Source organism: Triticum urartu, chromosome 6 (assembly GCF_003073215.2).
Source record: "Triticum urartu cultivar G1812 chromosome 6, Tu2.1, whole genome shotgun sequence".
In the NCBI taxonomy this organism is placed as follows: domain Eukaryota; kingdom Viridiplantae; phylum Streptophyta; class Magnoliopsida; order Poales; family Poaceae; genus Triticum; species Triticum urartu.
The window spans coordinates 518,637,216-518,656,928 of record NC_053027.1 but is presented as its reverse complement, the minus strand read 5'-3'; the positions used below and the strand labels follow the sequence as shown (position 1 = coordinate 518,656,928).

Genomic DNA, 19,713 nt, shown 5'->3' with positions numbered 1-19,713 from the left:
GTTGTATATGATGCAACCGGAAGGTTTTGTCGATCCAAAGGGAGCTAACAAAGTGTGCAAGCTCCAGCGATCCATTTATGGACTGGTGCAAGCCTCTCGGAGTTGGAATAAACGCTTTGATAGTGTGATCAAAGCATTTGGTTTTATACAGACTTTCGGAGAAGCCTGTATTTACAAGAAAATGAGTGGGAGCTCCGTAGCATTTCTGATATTATATGTGGACGACATATTACTGATTGGAAATGATATAGAATTTCTGGATAGCATAAAGGGATACTTGAATAAGAGTTTTTCAATGAAAGACCTCGGTGAAGCTGCTTACATATTAGGCATAAAGATCTATAGAGATAGATCAAGACGCTTAATTGGACTTTCACAGAGCACATACCTTGACAAGATTTTGAAGAAGTTCAAAATGGATCAAGCAAATAAAGGGTTCTTGCCTGTGTTACAAGGTGTGAAGTTGAGTCAGACTCAATGCCCGACCACTGCAGAAGATAGAGAGAAAATGAAAGATGTTCCCTATGCTTCAGCCATAGGATCTATCATGTATGCAATGCTGTGTACCAGACCTGATGTGTGCCTTGCTATAAGTCTAGCAGGGAGGTACCAAAGTAATCCAGGAGTGGATCACTGGACAGCGGTCAAGAACATCCTGAAATACCTGAAAAGGACTAAGGATATGTTTCTCGTGTATGGAGGTGACAAAGAGCTCATCGTAAACGGTTACGTTGATGCAAGCTTTGACACTGATCCGAACGATTCTAAATCGCAAACCGGATACATGTTTATATTAAACGGTGGAGCTGTCAGTTGGTGCAGTTCTAAACAAAGCGTTGTGGCGGGATCTACATGTGAAGCGGAATACATAGCTGCTTCGGAAGCAGCAAACGAAGGAGTCTGGATGAAGGAGTTCATATCCAATCTAGGTGTCATACCTAGTGCATCGGGTCCAATGAAAATCTTTTGTGACAATACTGGTGCAATTGCCTTGGCAAAGGAATCCAGATTTCACAAGAGAACCAAGCACATCAAGAGACGCTTCAATTCCATCCGGGATCTAGTCCAGATGGGAGACATAGAGATTTGCAAGATACATACGGATCTGAATGTTGCAGACCCATTGACTAAGCCTCTTCCATGAGCATAACATGATCAGCACCAAGGCTCCATGGGTGTTAGAATCATTACAGTGTAATCTAGATTATTGACTCTAGTGCAAGTGGGAGACTGAAGGAAATATGCCCTAGAGGCAATAATAACGTTATTATTTATTTCCTTACATCATGATAAATGTTTATTATTCATGCTAGAATTGTATTAACCGGAAACATAATACATGTGTGAATACATAGACAAACAGAGTGTCACTAGTATGCCTCTACTTGACTAGCTCGTTAATCAAAGATGGTTATGTTTCCTAACCATAAACAAAGAGTTGTTATTTGATTAACGAGATCACATCATTAGGTGAATGATCTGATTGACATGACCCATTCCATTAGCTTAGCACCCGATCGTTTAGTATGTTGCTATTGCTTTCTTCATGACTTATACATGTTCCTATGACTATGAGATTATGCAACTCCCGTTTGCCGGAGGAACACTTTGTGTGCTACCAAATGTCACAACGTAAATGGGTGATTACAAAGGTGCTCTACAGGTGTCTCCAGAGGTACATGTTGGGTTGGCGTATTTCGAGATTAGGATTTGTCACTCCGATTGTCGGAGAGGTATCTCTGGGCCCTCTCGGTAATGCACATCACATAAGCCTTGCAAGCATTACAACTAATGAGTTAGTTGCGAGATGATGCATTACAGAACGAGTAAAGAGACTTGCTGGTAACGAGATTGAACTAGGTATTGGATATCGACGATCGAATCTCGGGCAAGTAACATACCGATGACAAAGGGAACAACGTATGTTGTTATGCGGTCTGACCGATAAAGATCTTCATAGAATATGTAGGAGCCAATATGGGCATCCATGTCCCGCTGTTGGTTATTGACCGGAGATTTGTCTCAGTCATGTCTACATTGTTCTCGAACCGTAGGGTCCGCACGCTTAACGTTACGATGACAGTTATTATGAGTTTATGCATTTTGATGTACCGAAGTTAGTTCGGAGTCCCGGATGTGATCACGGACATGACGAGGAGTCTCGAAATGGTCGAGACATAAAGATTGATATATTGGACGACTATATTCGGACACCGGAAGTGTTCCGAAGAAGTTTCGGATAAAACCGGAGCACCGGGGGGTTACCGGAACCCCCCGGGGGGTTAATGGGCCTCATGGGCCTAAAGTGGAGAAGAGGAAGGGACTGCCAGGGCAGGCCGCGCGCCCCCTCTCCCCCTAGTCCGAATTGGACAAGGAGGGAGGGGCGGCGCCCCCCTTTTTCCTTTTCTTCTCCCACCTCTCCTACTTGGACAAGGAAAGGGGGGAGTCCTACTCCCGGTAGGAGTAGGACTCCTCCTGCGCGCCTCCTCTAGGCCGGCCGCACCCCCCCCCCCTTGGATCCTTTATATACGGAGGCAGGGGGCACCCTAGAACACACAAGTTGATCCTCGTGATCGTTCCTTAGCCGTGTGCGGTGCCCCCTTCCACCATATTCCACCTCGGTCATATCGTTGTAGTGCTTAGGCGAAGCCCTGCGTCGGTAGAACATCATCATCGTCAACACGCCATTGTGCTGACGGAACTCATCCCCGAAGCTTTGCTGGATCGGAGCCCGGGGAACGTCATCGAGTTGTACGTGTGCTAAGAACTCGGAGGTGCCGGAGTAACGGTGCTTGGATCGGTCGGATCGGGAAGACGTACGACTACTTCCTCTACGTTGCATCAACGCTTCCGCGTTGGTCTACGAGGGTACGTAGACAACACTCTCCCTTCTCGTTTCTATGCATCACCATGATCTTGCGTGTGCGTAGAAATTTTTTGAAATTACTACGTTCCCCAACAAATAGTTAGCGGAGAATAGATGATGAAAGATCTGCATATTACTATTAGATTCATCAAGGGCGTGGGTTGCCCAAAGCCCCAAAGGGAGAACACTTGTTCCTTGATATCAGAGCATTTATTCATTGATAACTTTGCATAATAAAATTAGAAATGGAGTATCAAGGCGTCTTTACTTGCTTATCTAAAACATAAGCTTGGCAATACCAAGGCTTGCCAACTATTGACACCTTTATGTGAGATAGACAAAACAACTCATAGCCAACCTAGTAGTTACTAATATTTGGCACAATGCCAAACATTAGCATGCCAATTTATGCCAATTTTTGGCAGCAAACCAATTATGCTCTTAGCACCAACATGGTAGTGCACATGTTCTCTCTCATGGTGTATAGAATTCAATAGTGCATAAAACCAAAAGCAAAAAAACATGGGACATGTAAAAAAGGAGAGAGAGAGAGAGAGAGAATGAACAATTATAGGAGTTGTGAAGATGAACACATACTTGTCTGACGCTTGCTTCATCATATTGTTGTAACTAAGCTCTAAGCACCACAAATTCTCCTTCATGCAAAGCTAGAAATGTGAATTAGATGGTGGTGATGGTTATTTCAACATGGTCCTTACCCATCTATTAATAAGTATGGTGATGAAAGGAATGGGGCTGGATAACCATTGAGTGGAACTTGGGAAAATCTAGTACCTCCATGTTCTTTTAGTTTTACGGTTGCTTGTACTTCCACATTTTGAGCCGCCCACACACATTGCTTATTTATCCGAGTTAGCGGGGTAAATTAATGCTACCAATCGGTGAAAGACAGAAGTGCAAACTACCAGCTGGCTACCTACTCGAAATCTCCACATGCACATTCTCCAAATGCACAAACATTCAGTATTAGTACTAGATCTTCATTATTAGTATTAAATAATGACATCCAGTGATTGATTTTTACTTGGCTAGGCTGCTGGTATTCCCTCATATTTTTCTTAAGTTTGCTATGAAAGGACCTCATTAGTTCTAACTAACACGAGTGTTACATCCTCCCCTATTTATAGAATTTTGACCTCAGTATATTATGGGAGTTTTTAAGGTGCCTTTTTCAGTTTGCGATGAACTTACTAGGATGGTAAGAGGCTTTTATTGGGGAGCTGAAAAGGGTAAAAGGAAGGTGCATTGGCGTGCATGGAATGATCTAATGCAACCCAAAAGTAAGGGTGGTGCAGGTTTCCGTGACTTTCGTATTTTCAATCAAGCATTACTAGCTCGATAAGCATGGAGATTGATTTCGAAGCCAGACAGTCTGTGTGCACAAGTGTTGAAAGCTAGATATTATCCAGATGGTAAGCTTGAGGATACTGTTTTATCTGGAAATGCATCTTTGTCTTGGCAGGCTATTAGTTATGGTCTTGATTTTCTGAAAAAGGGGATTATTTAGAGGATGGGCAATGGAAGAAGCATACAGGTTTGGCGTGATAACTGGATTCCAAGGCCCTTTTCCTATAAACCCATAACGCTCCAAGGAAGATGTAGAATCTGTTTTGTTTCGGACTTGCACAATGAGAATGGTTCGTGGAATCTTGTCTTATTGCAAGAATTTTTTCTGCTGGCGGACATCGCTGAGATAATGAAAATTCGGGCATCACGCGGTTGGAGGAAGACATGTTGGCTTGGGGTCCTGGAAAATACGGAACTTTCTCAGTTAGGAGCGCTTACCAATTTGGTTTTGATGAAGCACACAGAAGCACACCAACTGGTTCGAGTTCTCATCCGGATGGTCGAAGGTTTTGCTGGAGACTTATCTGGTCAGCTGATGTGCCCCCAACAATTCAGAATTTTGCTTGGCGGGTGGCTACAGATTCTCTGCCCACATGGAGGAACAAACACAACCGGGGCCTTGAATCAAATGATCTATGCCCGGTGTGCTCTATGGAACCTGAAGACAGTTTTCATGCACTTTGCCGCTGCACACTGTCAAGGATGCTTTGGGATACAATGACAGATGTTTGGTCCTTGCCTAGTATTAATTCCATGCAAAACATTGGTAAAGAATGGCTGCTACATGCGTTATAGCCTCTTTCAGATATTGAAAGGTCCATGCTACTAATGTTGTTGTGGCGGGCGTGGCATATTAGGAACGAGGTGGTCCATTACAAACCGCCACCGCCTATGGAAGCCTCGAGGCGTTTTTTGGTGAGCTACCTTGATTCTCTTGTCGGTATTAAGATTGACCTGCCCTTGGATGTAAGCAAAGGGAAATCTTTTGTCACTTATGATAACCCTTCTAACTGGTCAACTGCATTTACAAGAGAGACGGGGCCTAAATGGAGTGCTCCCAAGGCTGGCTGGGTTAAACTTAGTTCTGATGGTTCTTATGCAGAAGATGGCTCAGCGGGCGCTGGCATGGTGTTGAGAGATGACAAGGGTGAGATTATTTTTTCCTCTTGTAGGCAACTTTTTTCATGTCGAGACGCTCTTGAAGCGGAATTATGTGCATGCATGGAAGGGCTCGTTTTCGATCCAGAAAAGTGAGCTTCCTATCGAGATTGAGATGGACTCTATTGTTGCAGTAAAGTTGATCCAGGCAAAGGAGGTGGATAGATCAGTTTATTCATCGCTCATTAAGGAGATTAGATATCTCATGTCTATTCGTGATTCGTGTATTACTCATGTTAATCGTAGCCAAAATAAAGTTAGTGATATCATAGCTAGATTTGCTTGTTTAGAAGGCAGAACCATGACTTGGATCGGTTCAGGTCCTACGGCTGCTATGGAGCTTGCTACGACTGATTGTATGAACTTCTTGAGTTGAGTAATACATTATTCACCCGCAAAAAAAAGCATGCACACAATTCATCTTCTTTTTGCCCCTGGCTGCCTCCTCTTTTATGTGGTTGCTCCATTGGACTTTTATAAAGCAGATGATCCTTTTTCTCTAAACTTGTTTTTTACATCTAAAATTTCTATTGTATGGGTGTGATGATTTTAGTGGTATCAGAACATTTGTTCACATGATAATGTACTAAGCATAAGAAAATTTGGAACTAGAGCTTCATGGAGTGTTTACTAACTTTTTTAAAATATAAGTAGACTCATGCATGGACTAGCATCAACATGTGGTACACATGCTCCGCTCTTATGATTTACATAATTCAATAGTATGAATAGTGTACAAAGTCAAATAGTGCGTGAGACCAAAAAATAATCATGGACATGTACGAGAGAGAGAGAGAATAAACAACTAAAGGTGTTTCAAACATGAACAAATGTTGATTGACGCTGGCTTCCTCAGATTGTTGTAGCTAAGCAATGTGATGTCTTCTTGATGTAAAGCTAGCGATGTAAACTAGACTTGGTGATGTTTAGTCAACATGGTCTCTACTCCTTTATTTATAGACACGGTGGTGAAAGGAATGAGGCTAGATAACCATCTAAATATGTCCCTTTACGTTATGTACAATGCTTATCTCTCTGAGTCAGCGAAGTAAGTTAATGTTACCTGCCGATACAAGTCCGGAGCACAAAATATCTAGTCCTACTGCTACATTTAAGGAACTGAGAGTAATTTAAGAAACTGAGAGCATCTACAACTGGAACCTCCACTAATTTCCTGCTAAACATTCGGGAGGACAACCTACCTAAACACTACCCAAACATAGAAACACCACCCAACCAGACCCCCCAAAGCCAGCCCAAATGGTTGGGCTATCCAACACCCGTCAAACCCAACCCATAAGTGGGGTGTATTTGGGGCCGCCTGGACACGGCCAGACGCAGCCGCCACGTCGGACCCGATAGGTCGGTCCTACCCCAAACCCCTTCAAATTGACCAAGTTCGTCAAATTGATCGCACTACTCTTCCTATCTTTCACGTCTTCGAGACATTTCCCTCCTCCACCCTTGCTCCGCTTTTGCGTCGCTGCCCTCGTTCGCCGTCCTAGATGTCGACGGCCACTACCCCGTCCCACACTCCCATGGACTATTGCTTGACAGAGTTCGTGAGGGTCCCAATCACTGCAAGCAAATCGGGGTGGAGGGGTAGACTGACAAGCGACCGTGCTAAAGAGGAACCAACTTGTGATGAAAAACAATTGGGAGACGGAGAGGGCCAAGTGTGACGGATATTTTTTCACAAAGGATGAGGAGAGGTACAGCTCTTCTTGGATGTGTAAAGAGAGAGGATAAAGTTTGATCAGGAAAAGATGAGAGAGAGAGAGAAATAGGAAAATAGGAAATTGAAAAAGCGAAAACAATGCAATCAATTGAACTCAAGAGAAGTTGAGGCTTGCGAAGAACACGACGCTAGCCTTTCTCTTGAGTAAGAAGTGACTCAACCATATGGTCCTCTTAATTCTCCCTCAGTTTCTTATATACTCCCTCAGTTTCTAAGTATAATTTTTTTAGAGATTTCAATAAAGACTACATACGAATGTATATAGACATATTTTATAATTAGATTCACTAATTTTGTTTCTTATGTAGTTCGCATTGAAATGTCTAAAAAGACTTATATTTAGAAACGGAGAAAGTGCTAATTAAAGTGTAAATGACACGAGCCTTAAACACACGGCATACGATCGTCCCGTGGCGGAATCTGGCGACTAGCTAGTAAGGGCATGTACAATGGTGGCATCACTATACTGGTGCCCCATGCTCCACCTAGATAAAAGGTAACTGAAGCTACTGTTTAGTTCTACCTTCATCCAACGGAAGCAGTAGTAGTGTTCTCAGGTTTGGTAGCTTTTTCTCTGTACAAAAAGGTAGCAAGGTACTGTTGAGCTCAGCAATGGTGTTTTCCAACACTTTCCCATTGGCTGCCTTGCACTTTTTTCACGGGAGAACCAGCCTCCTCTGCAGGATCCCGTCTAGCGCTGCAAGCAGCATCTTTTTCTCAGGTTCAACTATCCAAGCCGACTTGGCAGCTTGGGCACCGGTCCATCCTGGAGCGTTGGCCTTGCCCTAATGCGGAATCACCGGTGGAGCAGAAGCTGTGACCGTGACAATGAGTGGCCCGCCCGCTGTCCACCGCCAAACACCGACAACGTGAAACGAGAGCTCGAGGAATCCACTCTCCACGACAGTCTCTTCCTCCCCGAGCAAGGCGCGCGCCCACCATGACCCGTCGCCGTCAACGAGGATTGAGAACAGAGGATGATCCCGTCGCGGAAGGCGAGCACACGCCGACGGAGAGGCTGGCCGCGACCGCGAGCGTCACCGCCCAGCATAGTAGTCGTAAGTCGCAAGCCGTCGCTCGACTCGGACCTACAGCATCTACCCAAGACGCCCGGCATGTGCCACACGTGCTGCACTGCACACCATGAATCTCAACAAGTGGTTTTCTGTGCTGCGCCGGGAGGACTACATCATCAGTGACATCGACAAGAGGTTGTGGCCCGCTGGCCTTCTCTCAGTGATCTCGAGAGTCATACTGACGGCTAGCATAGCATGCTAGCCGTCAGGAGTACAAGTCTCAAGGAGGGCAGATTCGTTGAACCTGCGCCTGACGGCTACTAGCATGCAAGTTTGGACTTCGGTTCCTCTGCCGAGTTCTTACAAGGAGGGCAGCTTTGGCGGTATATAAATGAGGAGCGCCCAGCGGAGGAGGAAGAGATCGAGAGAAAGAAGAAAGGAACCAAAGAAGAGAGGAAGGCAAGATGAGCAACGCAGCTAGCGCAACCCCCCTCCTCGCCCCCTACAAGATGGGGAAATTTGATCTCTCCCACAGGTGCCATTCTCCTTCTCTCTCGTTTCCCTTTTAAGTAGATGATTATTACTGAACATCTAAAATTCAACTGGGTTGCGTTGGGCCGTCGCAAAGAGTGAAAATTTACCCGCATTACGTTTGTGCAAGAGATGCTTCAACCCAAAGTTTTGGTGTTTTCCTCGTCAACTCAAATCGTCTGTCATTGCCGTTGCCGAACAGTTTCTCTAGTACTCCCTCCGTCCGGAAATACTTTCTTCAAAATAGTTGTAAATGGATGTATCTATAACTAAAATAAGTCTAGATACAACCATTTCAAGGACAAGTATTTCCGGACGGAGGGAGTAGATGGTTAATGAACAATTATAAACCTAAAAGAGTCAATCTGATGAATTTTCTGTGGAAATATGGTAGCCACGAGACCCTAAATTTTGTTCGCGTGTGCGGAAGAACGTGTCCAATGAATTCTGCCATTCTTCTTTTTTTTTTTGCCTGATGAGTGATGACCCACTTGTTCCTGAGAGCTTTCCTTTTTTTTCTGTTCAGGGTGGTTCTTGCGCCGCTCACGAGGCAGCGGTCGTTCGGAAACGTTCCTCAGCCCCATGCCATACTGTATTACCAGCAGAGAGCAACCAAAGGAGGCCTCCTGATTGCTGAGGCCACTGGAGTTTCAGACACTGCTCAAGGGTACAAGGACACTCCTGGCATCTGGACCAAGAAGCAGGTAGAGGCATGGAAGCCGATCGTCGATGGGGTTCATGTCAAAGGAGGGATATTTTTCTGTCAGATTTGGCATGTAGGAAGAGTCTCCAATCATAGTAAGTTTACCAACTCTGACATAAGCTTGTCCTCAAACTAAACTTGATACTATAGTAGTAATTACTACCTCTGTACCAAAATATAAGACTTTTTTGGTTTTGCATAAGGCATAAAAAACGTCTTACATTTTGCTACGGAGGGAATATTTCACAAGCAAGAAGGCCTCAAATTTACTTTAGATTTTTTTGCTCGACAATTTACTTTTTTACATTCTGTACGATTATTCACCATTTTATGGCAGCATGAGTCACCTCATGTTTCGCGTAAATGAAAATGCATTAGTAGCCTCATTCTTACTCCAATAATCCTGTTTTTCTACTTCACTGACACATGTTCGTTATCCCTGTGCAGATTTTCAGCCTAATGGGCAGGCTCCAATTTCAAGCACCGATAAGCCAATCAAACCTGCAACGAGAGCCGATGGCATAGGATTGGCTAAAATCTCAACCCCTAGGCGACTACAGACTGATGAAATCCAATTGGTCATCGAAGATTTCAGGGTCGCTGCTAGAAATGCAATTGAAGCCGGTAAGTTCCAATATTCTGACATTCTGCGCTCCAAATGTTAAAGAACAGGCTAAGATTATCATTCATGTTACAGACTTGTCATTCACCCAAATTAGTGCTCCCTCCATTTCAATTTAATACGCATATTAGTTTTGTCTTGGGTCAACCTTTGTAATTTTTGACCAAAAATGTTAACATCTACAATACCTATTAAATAAAATATCAAAATATATTTCATGATGGGTCTAATGATATTGATCTAGTATTGTGAATGTTGTTGTCTTTTTATATAAACTTAGTCAAACTCCACAAAGTTATACTTCAAATCAAACAAAACTAATATGCGAATTAGATTGAAAACGGAGGGAGTATCAGGAGAAAATCAACAATAAAAGGTTCTCATGAATGTTGTGTCAAGTGTCTAACAACCAACAAGTACCTACTGAGTTATTCAACATCGTCTTGACTACTCCTGAAGGAAAGGGATTTCTAACCTCAATGCCCTGCATGGTGTGTAGGATTTGATGGCGTTGAAATCCACGGAGCTCATGGTTATTTGATTGATCAGTTCCTGAAGGACCAAGTCAACGATCGCACCGATAAATACGGTGGGAGCTTAGAGAACCGTTGCCGCTTCGCGCTAGAAGTAGTCCAAGCCGTAGCTGATGAAATTGGAGCTGATAAGGTTGGCATAAGGCTTTCGCCCTTTGCAAGCTACTCGGATGCATCAGACTCAAACCCAGAAGCTCTGGGCCTATACATCGCACAGGCGCTGAACAAGCTTGGAATCCTCTACTGCCACATGGTGGAACCGCGGATGGTGAATATTGGAGAAAAACTCGAAACCCCGCACAGCCTTCGCGCCATGAGGGATGCTTTCAAGGGAACATTCATCGTGGCTGGTGGATATGGTAGGGATGATGGAGATAAAGCGATCGCCGATGGCTATGCTGATTTGGTTGCATTTGGGCGCTTGTTTTTGTCCAATCCGGACTTGCCCCGGAGGTTTGAGATAGATGGTCCTCTCAACAAGTACAATAGAGATACTTTCTACCTCTCTGATCCAGTTATTGGATACACTGACTACCCATTTCTACCGTCCGATGTCTGAATGGACCTTTCAGGAGTGAATACCTCCTTCCTGTCATCAGATCATTTACCTTATGTATTGGCATTATATTAAAGAAATAAGGCCATTGTTTTCTTCTCGCTGCTGTGTGTGTGTGTGTATGCTGGATCACCACTTTGTATCTTCCCCCTATGGGGTGTTTAATTGAACGTCAGGCTTCAGCCTTTGGGTTAGAACGGATTGCATATGTGATGTACAAAAATAAAATGAAATTGAGAAGCCAATTAATAATAATTCCGATTTCTTGCCAATCCCACACACTCAATACTTAAATTGGTGCAGCAGTAAATTTTGAGTATGCAGGAAACGGGAAAAATGCTACTACTAGGTTGCCTTGTGAATCCAGCATAATCAGTACAAGTTTGATTTATTTATTTATTCTGCACCTAGCCCACTGCACCCAATGCCTAAATTGGTGCAACAGAAAACTTCAGTTGGAGTTGCTTAATTTGGAACCTGCAAGACCTTCAGGATTTAACCCTTTAACTGATTATTATATCTAAATTCCACTGGTCAGTTAAATGTAAATACCTTCAGTTTCTGTTTTAGTCTGATAAAGTTCAACTTTGCTGTCCTTCAAATTCTTGAAGTGAAAAAAAGGGAAGAGGATCTACTGGACTCTCAAGCTTATCGTAAAAGTAATTGTGCAATCACGCTTTGGAATGAAAATCCCTAATATTACCTGCCATTGTCTCAAGTAAATGTCAGGCTCACAGATTACAGAATCTTATTCTCAGCTTTAATTGTTTATATCACCACCTACAGAACAGTGAAAAGCAGAATTATAAGTACGCGCATAAAAATGAAAGCTGTGTTATGGTTCCTTCAGCATCAGACGTGTTGAAAAAATCCTACTTTGGAACTTTATTTCCAGTGCTGATTTTTTTTATGTGTAGTTTTAATAGAATTATCACCATCACATTCATTTTGTGGGCAATGTATCATGTTCAAAGAAGAGCATTTATTGTTTTACTTTGCAACCATACAGAACCTAAGAGCTGATCAAAATAATTGCTCATCTTGAATTTTGTTTCCACAACAATACTGCGCAACCTAATTAGTTGAGTTGAGAATGACTCCCTACCTCCATCCCAAAAAGCTCGTCTTAGATTTGTCTGGATATCGATGTATCTAGATTTTGGGGACAGAGGGGGTAGCATGCACCATACGTCCATACATCACCTAAACCTGACAACAATCAGTTACAGTTCAGTTCTAAAACACCTTCCAAGATCCCAAGCAGCTAGCACGCCGAGCAGATGAGCGGATCTAACATGAGAATTTTCTGCTCAATGCACTTTGAAGTAAATACAAAGGAGATAAATAAGCTGCCACAACATTTCCAGATCCAAGTAGGCATCCATGGTGGGCCATGTTCAAATTAGTCTGCAGCAGCAACCATAGCCGTGCGTGCAGTCGTGAAAGTCGAGATCAGTGCCCCAAGCTGAAGTTTATCATTGCAGGCGAAGGTAAGCCGATACCTGCACAGTAAACAAGAGTATATGTGATGTCAATAACGTTGCTGGCTGTTTAAAGAGGCACTGCTAACAGAGTTGTCCTACTTTTGGTCCCCAGTACTTGGGGAATTTAACCTTCAAGAAGAAAGTCAAAAGATGAAAATGGCCATCATACTTTCCTAGCAGAAAATAACTCAAATGCCCAGAAATATTTCCAAGGATCGTTTTATGTCAGTGTCCAATATCTAATACGGTACCACCTAAAAATTTTCAGATATGCAGAGCTTTTCCACAAGTAATTACTTCAACGAAACATGTAGAGAATTCACTTTCTGAAAATCGACAAGTCAGAGACATGTAAAGAATTGACATGGGAAGTTGACCAAACAAAAATTGTGATTTGGAGTGTGGTGCTGTTTCGGCAACATGATTTGTGTGACTAATTGCCATTCTAAGTTGACTAAAGTCTAGAGGAAAGACCATACTCGTCAGGCCAGCCTGGTCATATAAATACATAATGCTAGCCTCGGACCCGTTACAGTTACTGAACTATGGTCACTTACTTGTGTGAGCTAAAACGACTACTGGAATGACATAATACACATAAATCATCAAAACAAATGAGAAGTGAGCATACAGTGCCACTGTTACAGTTAGATGTCAATTTGAGCATAATCAGCAGCAAAATATAATTAATCGAGGATAACTTTGATCAAAGTTCAACTTTAAAAGGATGAACAGGACATACTCGATATCTGCCAAATCATTGATCAACTTTACTCGTACATTGGATGGCATTTTTATTTTGAACACAAACCTGCAAGAAATTAATTGAAATAATTAAAAGAGGGCTTACTAGGATATTGAGAATAAGGAAGTTTAGAATGTACGAAAGGCAGGGGGAGCACTTACATAGTGACCTCCCGTATGATATCAATCAAGGCCAGACCTTTTCTCATCTTCATATCAGCTATATCTGAAAAGATAAGGACACAAATTGCATTAGGCACACATTTAGACCATGAATTATGAAAGATGGTGATGGCGATTAAGAGTACGTTTGAAGCTGGTTGAAAATGGTTCATTTAGTAACCAAAACGCTATCTGCTCAATATCTTTAGGCATGGGGTTTCCCGTGCAAAGGTAGACAGCTTCTTCTGTTATTTGCTGGGATGCCATGTGTGTTGACTGCACATAAAAAGGCAATGTATGTCAGTGTCAAACTAAAGGTACATCAGCTCATGAAAACAAAACAATGTAAGGTTACTCAGACGTAACCTGCAATATATTCAATGACTTCCTCATGTCACCGTTACTTAACCGCACAAGGGCAGTCAAGCCACCCTCATCTACATCAAGCCTGCAAGAACAAGCATAAACTTAGTGCCAGCATACTCGTAGATATACAAAAATTACTGACTTCGCAAGTCCCAACACGGTAATAAAGGAAGTTAAGCATGGAAAACTGAGGAGCCTGACAACAGGTCTATATTCCTAACATAATCTTACAACTAAAAAAAAAGTGTGCTCACCCCTCAGATTTTATTATATGTCGAAGACGCTCAGTAACATGAGAGCCATCAAGTGGAGCAAACCTAAACCTAGTGCACCTTGATTGCAGTGCCGGGATGATTTTGTTCACATGATTGCATATGAGTGCAAACCTTGTGCTCCTTGTATACTTCTCAATGACTGCAGGTAGGATCAGTGTAAATAGATATAATGAAAATAATAATATCATATGGGCAAACAATGACTAAACAACAGAAAAACCTCTTCGCAATGCAAATTGTGCATCCTTGGTCATGGCATCTGCTTCATCCAAGAGGACCAACTTAACAGCAGGCTTTGCTCTACAAAATTAACAGCCTTGTGAAGAAGTGAACAATGCAATAGTTGCAATAAATCATCACTCTTCAATAGTTCATTCAACCATACGAGCAACCCCAATGCAGTTAAGGAATCAAGAGTGTATGAAATAGACACATGCAAGTACGCCACTCTACCACAAGTATTTAATTCAGATTGTAATTGCATACTTGCAGTGACCCTCATGTTAAAACTAAGTGATCCTACTGCAGTCCACATTAGAACAATAATAGATGGAGCACATGGAATGAACAATAAAACCAAGCACGATGTGAGAACATGGACACCCCTCACCCCCACGCATGCAATAAAAAAGGATATATTCACTTTTTTGGAAAATAAATTATAGGACTTGGTATATACCCAAAAGAGAGGCTGTGTGCACTAGCAAAGTCCTGTATCTGCTGCCTTACAACACCAATTCCACGTTCATCTGATGCATTGAGCTCCAGAATCATGTTGCCATACTGTGCGCCATATATCTTCCTCGCGACAGCTAGTATTGTCGATGTTTTCCCAGTGCCAGGTGGACCGTAGAGCAACAAATGGGGAAGCCTATTCTCGTCTGTAAGTCTGTCAACTACAATAAAGAAAATGACATAAACTCGTTAGATCACCTCAAAGAGCCGTGCAGAAATTACATAATCATGCATTAAAGGTGAAAAAAGGCAAGTTAGAACTAGGTAATAATGATATGTTACGGCTTAATGGTCTCAAAATGTGTGGCAGCATACACAGAGCTTCATTTTGGGTCGAAATACCCAATATCAGTACTGCCCAATATGACAACAGCTACACACGGAAACTAATTCTCACCCGAAATCGCAGGTAACATTAAACATGTAAACTGCAAATTTCCAGACACTAAGTAAGCAGTGTAGAACTATCCTAAAGCGTCAAACAAATCCTACTGTGCCCCAGCTATATGGAACCACCAAATTTCAGCGGATCACTGGTGAATCCATACTACATGGCTATTCAACCGAATCCACGCACCATATCTACCTTAACGTGGTAAAACCCACCAACCCGTCCAGCACAGAACCCCTATCCAAAATAAGGGTTCGCCACAAGCTGTCACCAAACCAGGCAGCGGCCGAAGAGCCGTCTGAGGTGGTGAAGGTCGGAACCAAGGGGGGAGCGGGCACTCACTGGTGTCGACGATGTCGCGGTGGGCGGCGACGTCGGCGAGGGACTGGGGCCGGTACTTCTCGACCCAGGGCGAGGACTTGACGGCGGCGGCGGCGGAGAGCGGCGCCTTGCCCTTGAAGGCCGGGGGCGCGGCGGCGCCGTCGATGTCCATCGGAGCGGCGGCGGCGGCGCCCGCCATGGCGGAGCAGCGAGAGGCGGAAACCCTAGGGTTGGGGGAGGGATTTGGGGGGGAATGGTTGGCGCCAATTCCAAACCCCTCGCCCTCCTCGGCGAGATTTTAGCGAGATCTCTCTGCTGCGGTCAAGGTTGGAGTGGGGACTGGTCAGTGGGTGGTGCGGGGCGTCGCTCGAAGTGGGCTGGCCATGTCTAGGCTCGAGCCCAATTCAAGCCCTAGGCCCAAGCCTACCTGTGCCGTATTTTTCTTAGTGGGTTTTCCTTAGCAAGGCTTTGTGTGTTTTTAGAAGGAAGTTGGCCCTTTTATTATACCTTATTACTTATATGTACTCCCTCCAGAGTGTACTTCCAACCTTATTGGAAAGCCAAACTTTTTATATTTAACTGTATTTATATAATAATACATAAACATTTATGCCATCAAATTAGTAGCATTAGATTCATGATAAAATATATTTTCATCATATACCTATTTGGCTTCACAAACATTAATAAATTTCTACACAAACTCGATCAAACTTTGAGATAGTTTGACCCTCTAACAAAATTGGAAGTGCACTCTTTAAGGACAGATGGAGTATGCAGTAATGTTTTTTTGTGCGGGAAATACTTCCAACCTATTGATCAAATTGCCTCAAAAAAATCTATTGATAAAATATTATGGAGTATAAAGAACACCCGTAACAAAAAATACATCCATGCTCGTGGACCACCTAGCGACGACTGCCAGCACTGGAGTGAGTTGAAGGTGTGTCGTCGTCATCACCCTTGTCTCATAGGAGTCGGACAAACCTTGTTGCCATAGACAGTCGAAAAGTCATCGTGCAAAAGCCAACAACCATTGTTGATGAAGAGAAGTAATGATCGGAAGGAACCAATCCATAGACACATGAACGCAGACGAACGAATACCGGATCCACACGGATCCATCGAAGGCAAATACCAACTGAATCCCATGAGATCCCCGGAGACACACCTCCACACGCCCTCTAATGATGGGGGATGCAACGCCAAGACTGGGGTTGGGCGGGAAGAATTTTATTTCATCTTCAGGAAGACGCCACCGCCTCGGCTTCCTGAACAGAACACAAACACTAATCAGACAAAAAAATCAAGGGGCGAGATCCACCACACCCCCCTCCCCCCGGCAAAAAAGAAAGGTCACAGGAGACGAGGCAAATCGACGTCGATGTCGGTGGGAGGTGGGAAAACCCTAGATTCATGGGAGTCTCTCATGGGTCATGGGGGAGAATGTTTCGTGTTATTATGATCCTTCTTGTATGCAGTAATGTTGCATGAGAACCACATGAAACGGAACAATCGGTATGGCAGTTTTTTTCTCACACCATAGCCAAGATCATTTCTTTGCTCTAAAAAAGAAAGACAAATTCTTACTGTAAAAAATAGGGATATTGTCTTTATTTACCATTAGAAAGAGAATTTGATGCCATACAGTGAACACGTGGTTTTCAAAGATTATGGCCACGAGAAAACAAAAATACGAGGGGTTCTTCATAAAGTAAAAACAATGCCACGTGTTGGTCACTGTATTTGGGTTGAAAGCTCATTTTTGTAATTGTACTTAAAAGTATATGACCAATACAATCACTATATACAGCTTGAGGTAATTATATCCTTCACTGTATAGCTTCGTATTTTTGCTACTTTTACCGTTCAAATTGCCTACACCGCAAATAATGCAGCCTAGTCAGCCAACGTCCTCTCCCTACCTTTACGCAGTGTCACACCTGGCCACTTGTCTAGTGTGACGTGTCAAGGATCGGGCCCCATCTGTAAGAGTGCATGAGTGAGAGCGAGGGAGTGATAAAAGGGGCAGCCAACCGCCTGTGGCAGGGCATGCGATGTAACAGACTATCAACTCATCCTAATCCTTCCTCTGGAAGCAATCTTCCTTCTTCCTCTCCAAGTCTCTCTCCCGCTCTCCCTCACCTACTCCGATCCCCTCCTCTCTGGTTCGTTACAGTTGGTAATCAGAGCCAAATCGCCCCAAAATTTTTTCTCCCCGCGCTGGTTGCAGATCGGTAACATCCACCGCGCCGGTGTGTGCTGCTTCGGCAAGCTCACACGAAATCCGTCGCGGGGTTCGATCTCTTCCAAGCATGGCGACGACGCCTTCCAAAGCTTCGGCGGCGACGCGTCAGGTACTGGCCGCCATGGACGAGGGCAACAACAACATCACCAAGATGCTCGAGTCCCTCCTCGCCAAGATGGACGAGCAGAAGGCGGCCCACGACAAGCAGATCAAGATTCAGGCCGCCTTCAACGCGCAGATCTCGCAGGACGTGCGCAGCCTCTCCAGGCAGATCGATCTGACACAGGCCGACGTCGACGCGACTCGCAAGACGGTGGAAGGCTCAGCATCGCCGTCGGGGTCGGTCACCACCGTGTTGCACCAACCCGCCGCTCCGCAACAACCCCCACCACCGCCCCCGCCGCCTCCACATTCGTCGTGCATGGCCACCGAACAGGGCCGCCCGGCGACCGCCCACGCGCGGCGTGGGGACCATCGACCCCTGCTGATTCCCGTGCCTCCACAGGGCGGATTCGCGGCCCCGGCCGCCGTTCCCTCCCCAACAGCGGGCCACTACGGCAACGACTACCACAAGCCACCGAAGCACGACTTCCCCTGATTCGATGGCTCCGCTCCATATCTGTGGCTAGATCGCTGCCTGGCGTACTTCGAACTCTACAAGGTCGCACCACACAACTGGGTGGCCACCACGGTGCTGTATATCGAAGGCCAAGTAGCGCACTGGCTGCAAGCATTTCATCAAACACATCGCGGCATCACCTGGGAGGTCTTCGCGTTCGTCGTGCTCGAGGAGTTCGGTGCCGATGAGTTCGAGGTGGTTATGCACAAGCTGCTTCAACTCCTGCAGACCGCCACGGTCGCCGAGTACTGTGCGGCGTTCGACGAGCAAATGTACCACCTGCTCGCGCTCGATCCGTCCATCAACACCAAGTTCTTCGTCACCCAGTTCATCCTGGGCCTGAAGGACGAGCTACGCGCCCCGGTTCGTCTGCAGGCGCCCTCAAGCATCACCAGGGCATCGGTGTTGGCGCATATTCAAGAGGAGGAACTGGGCACGACGCGCGTGCGCCCACGCATCACTCCAGCGGGGCGACCCCCACCGGCGGCGGCTCCACCACAACCCCGGGTGGCCGCGCCCAACCGTGCCCCCACGGACGACTATGCGCGCGAGCGGCAACTCCGCGACTATCGCCGCGCCAATAATTTGTGTTTCAAGTGCGGCGACCGATACTCGCGGGAGCACCGGTGTGCGCAGCCCGCCCAGTTGCTCACCATCAGTGTCGGCGATCACAGTGAGGCGCTCTCCGATGACACCATCCACGCGCTGCAACTCCTCGACGACCCCAGACCGGTCGCGCAGCCACCAGCTCCTGCTGGGGATGCTCCCGAGTGCTGCCTCCTCTCGTCGCACGCTCTGGACGGCACGGACTCGGCGACGACGATCCGCCTGCGCGCACTGGTGGGCAATCAGGTCATGCTACTTCTTCTTGATTCGGGCAGCTCGCATAGCTTCGTCAACAAATCTTTCATCGATCGTCTCGGGCTGGCGACAGAAGAAATGCCGCGGGTGGACGTGTGCATCGCCAACGGTGACCGTCTCTCCTGCAACCGCATCGTCCCCGAGCTCAAGTGGTGGATGCAAGGGCACACGTTCGCCACACCGATGCGCGAGCTGGACATTGGCGCGTACGATGGCATTCTGGGCATGGACTGGCTTGCCCAGCCCAGCCCCATGACATGCCACTGGCAAGACAAGTGGGTCAAGTTCACCCACGACGGCGAAGAGGTGACGCTTCGGGGCGCGCCCACCAAGGCGTCCACCACCCTTAAGGCGATCAAACCCGACGAGCTGCGCAAGATGATCGCGGGCAACGACGTCTGGGCCATGGCCATGGT

General features: G+C 45.3%; 2 protein-coding genes across 2 annotated transcripts; one reads left to right on the top strand and one right to left on the bottom strand.

Annotated features, from left to right (window-relative positions):
- The first annotated feature begins 8,522 nt into the window (after positions 1-8,522).
- LOC125514763 (putative 12-oxophytodienoate reductase 11) lies at positions 8,523-11,192 on the top strand. The gene is made up of 4 exons (XM_048680118.1): positions 8,523-8,681; positions 9,204-9,475; positions 9,828-10,004; positions 10,502-11,192. Exons 1-4 carry the CDS (start codon positions 8,611-8,613, stop codon positions 11,092-11,094), a joined length of 1,113 nt encoding a protein of 370 aa, XP_048536075.1. The 5' UTR covers positions 8,523-8,610; the 3' UTR covers positions 11,095-11,192.
- A 919-nt stretch (positions 11,193-12,111) lies between these two features.
- On the bottom strand, positions 12,112-15,907 carry LOC125514761 (replication factor C subunit 3). Its single transcript, XM_048680116.1, has 9 exons — positions 15,591-15,907; positions 14,802-15,018; positions 14,343-14,422; positions 14,102-14,261; positions 13,848-13,929; positions 13,628-13,757; positions 13,482-13,545; positions 13,318-13,386; positions 12,112-12,593 (listed from the first exon to the last, which is right to left on the bottom strand). The coding sequence occupies exons 1-9, from the start codon at positions 15,766-15,768 to the stop codon at positions 12,494-12,496; spliced, it is 1,080 nt and encodes a 359-aa protein (XP_048536073.1). The 5' UTR covers positions 15,769-15,907; the 3' UTR covers positions 12,112-12,493.
- Positions 15,908-19,713: the final 3,806 nt, after the last annotated feature.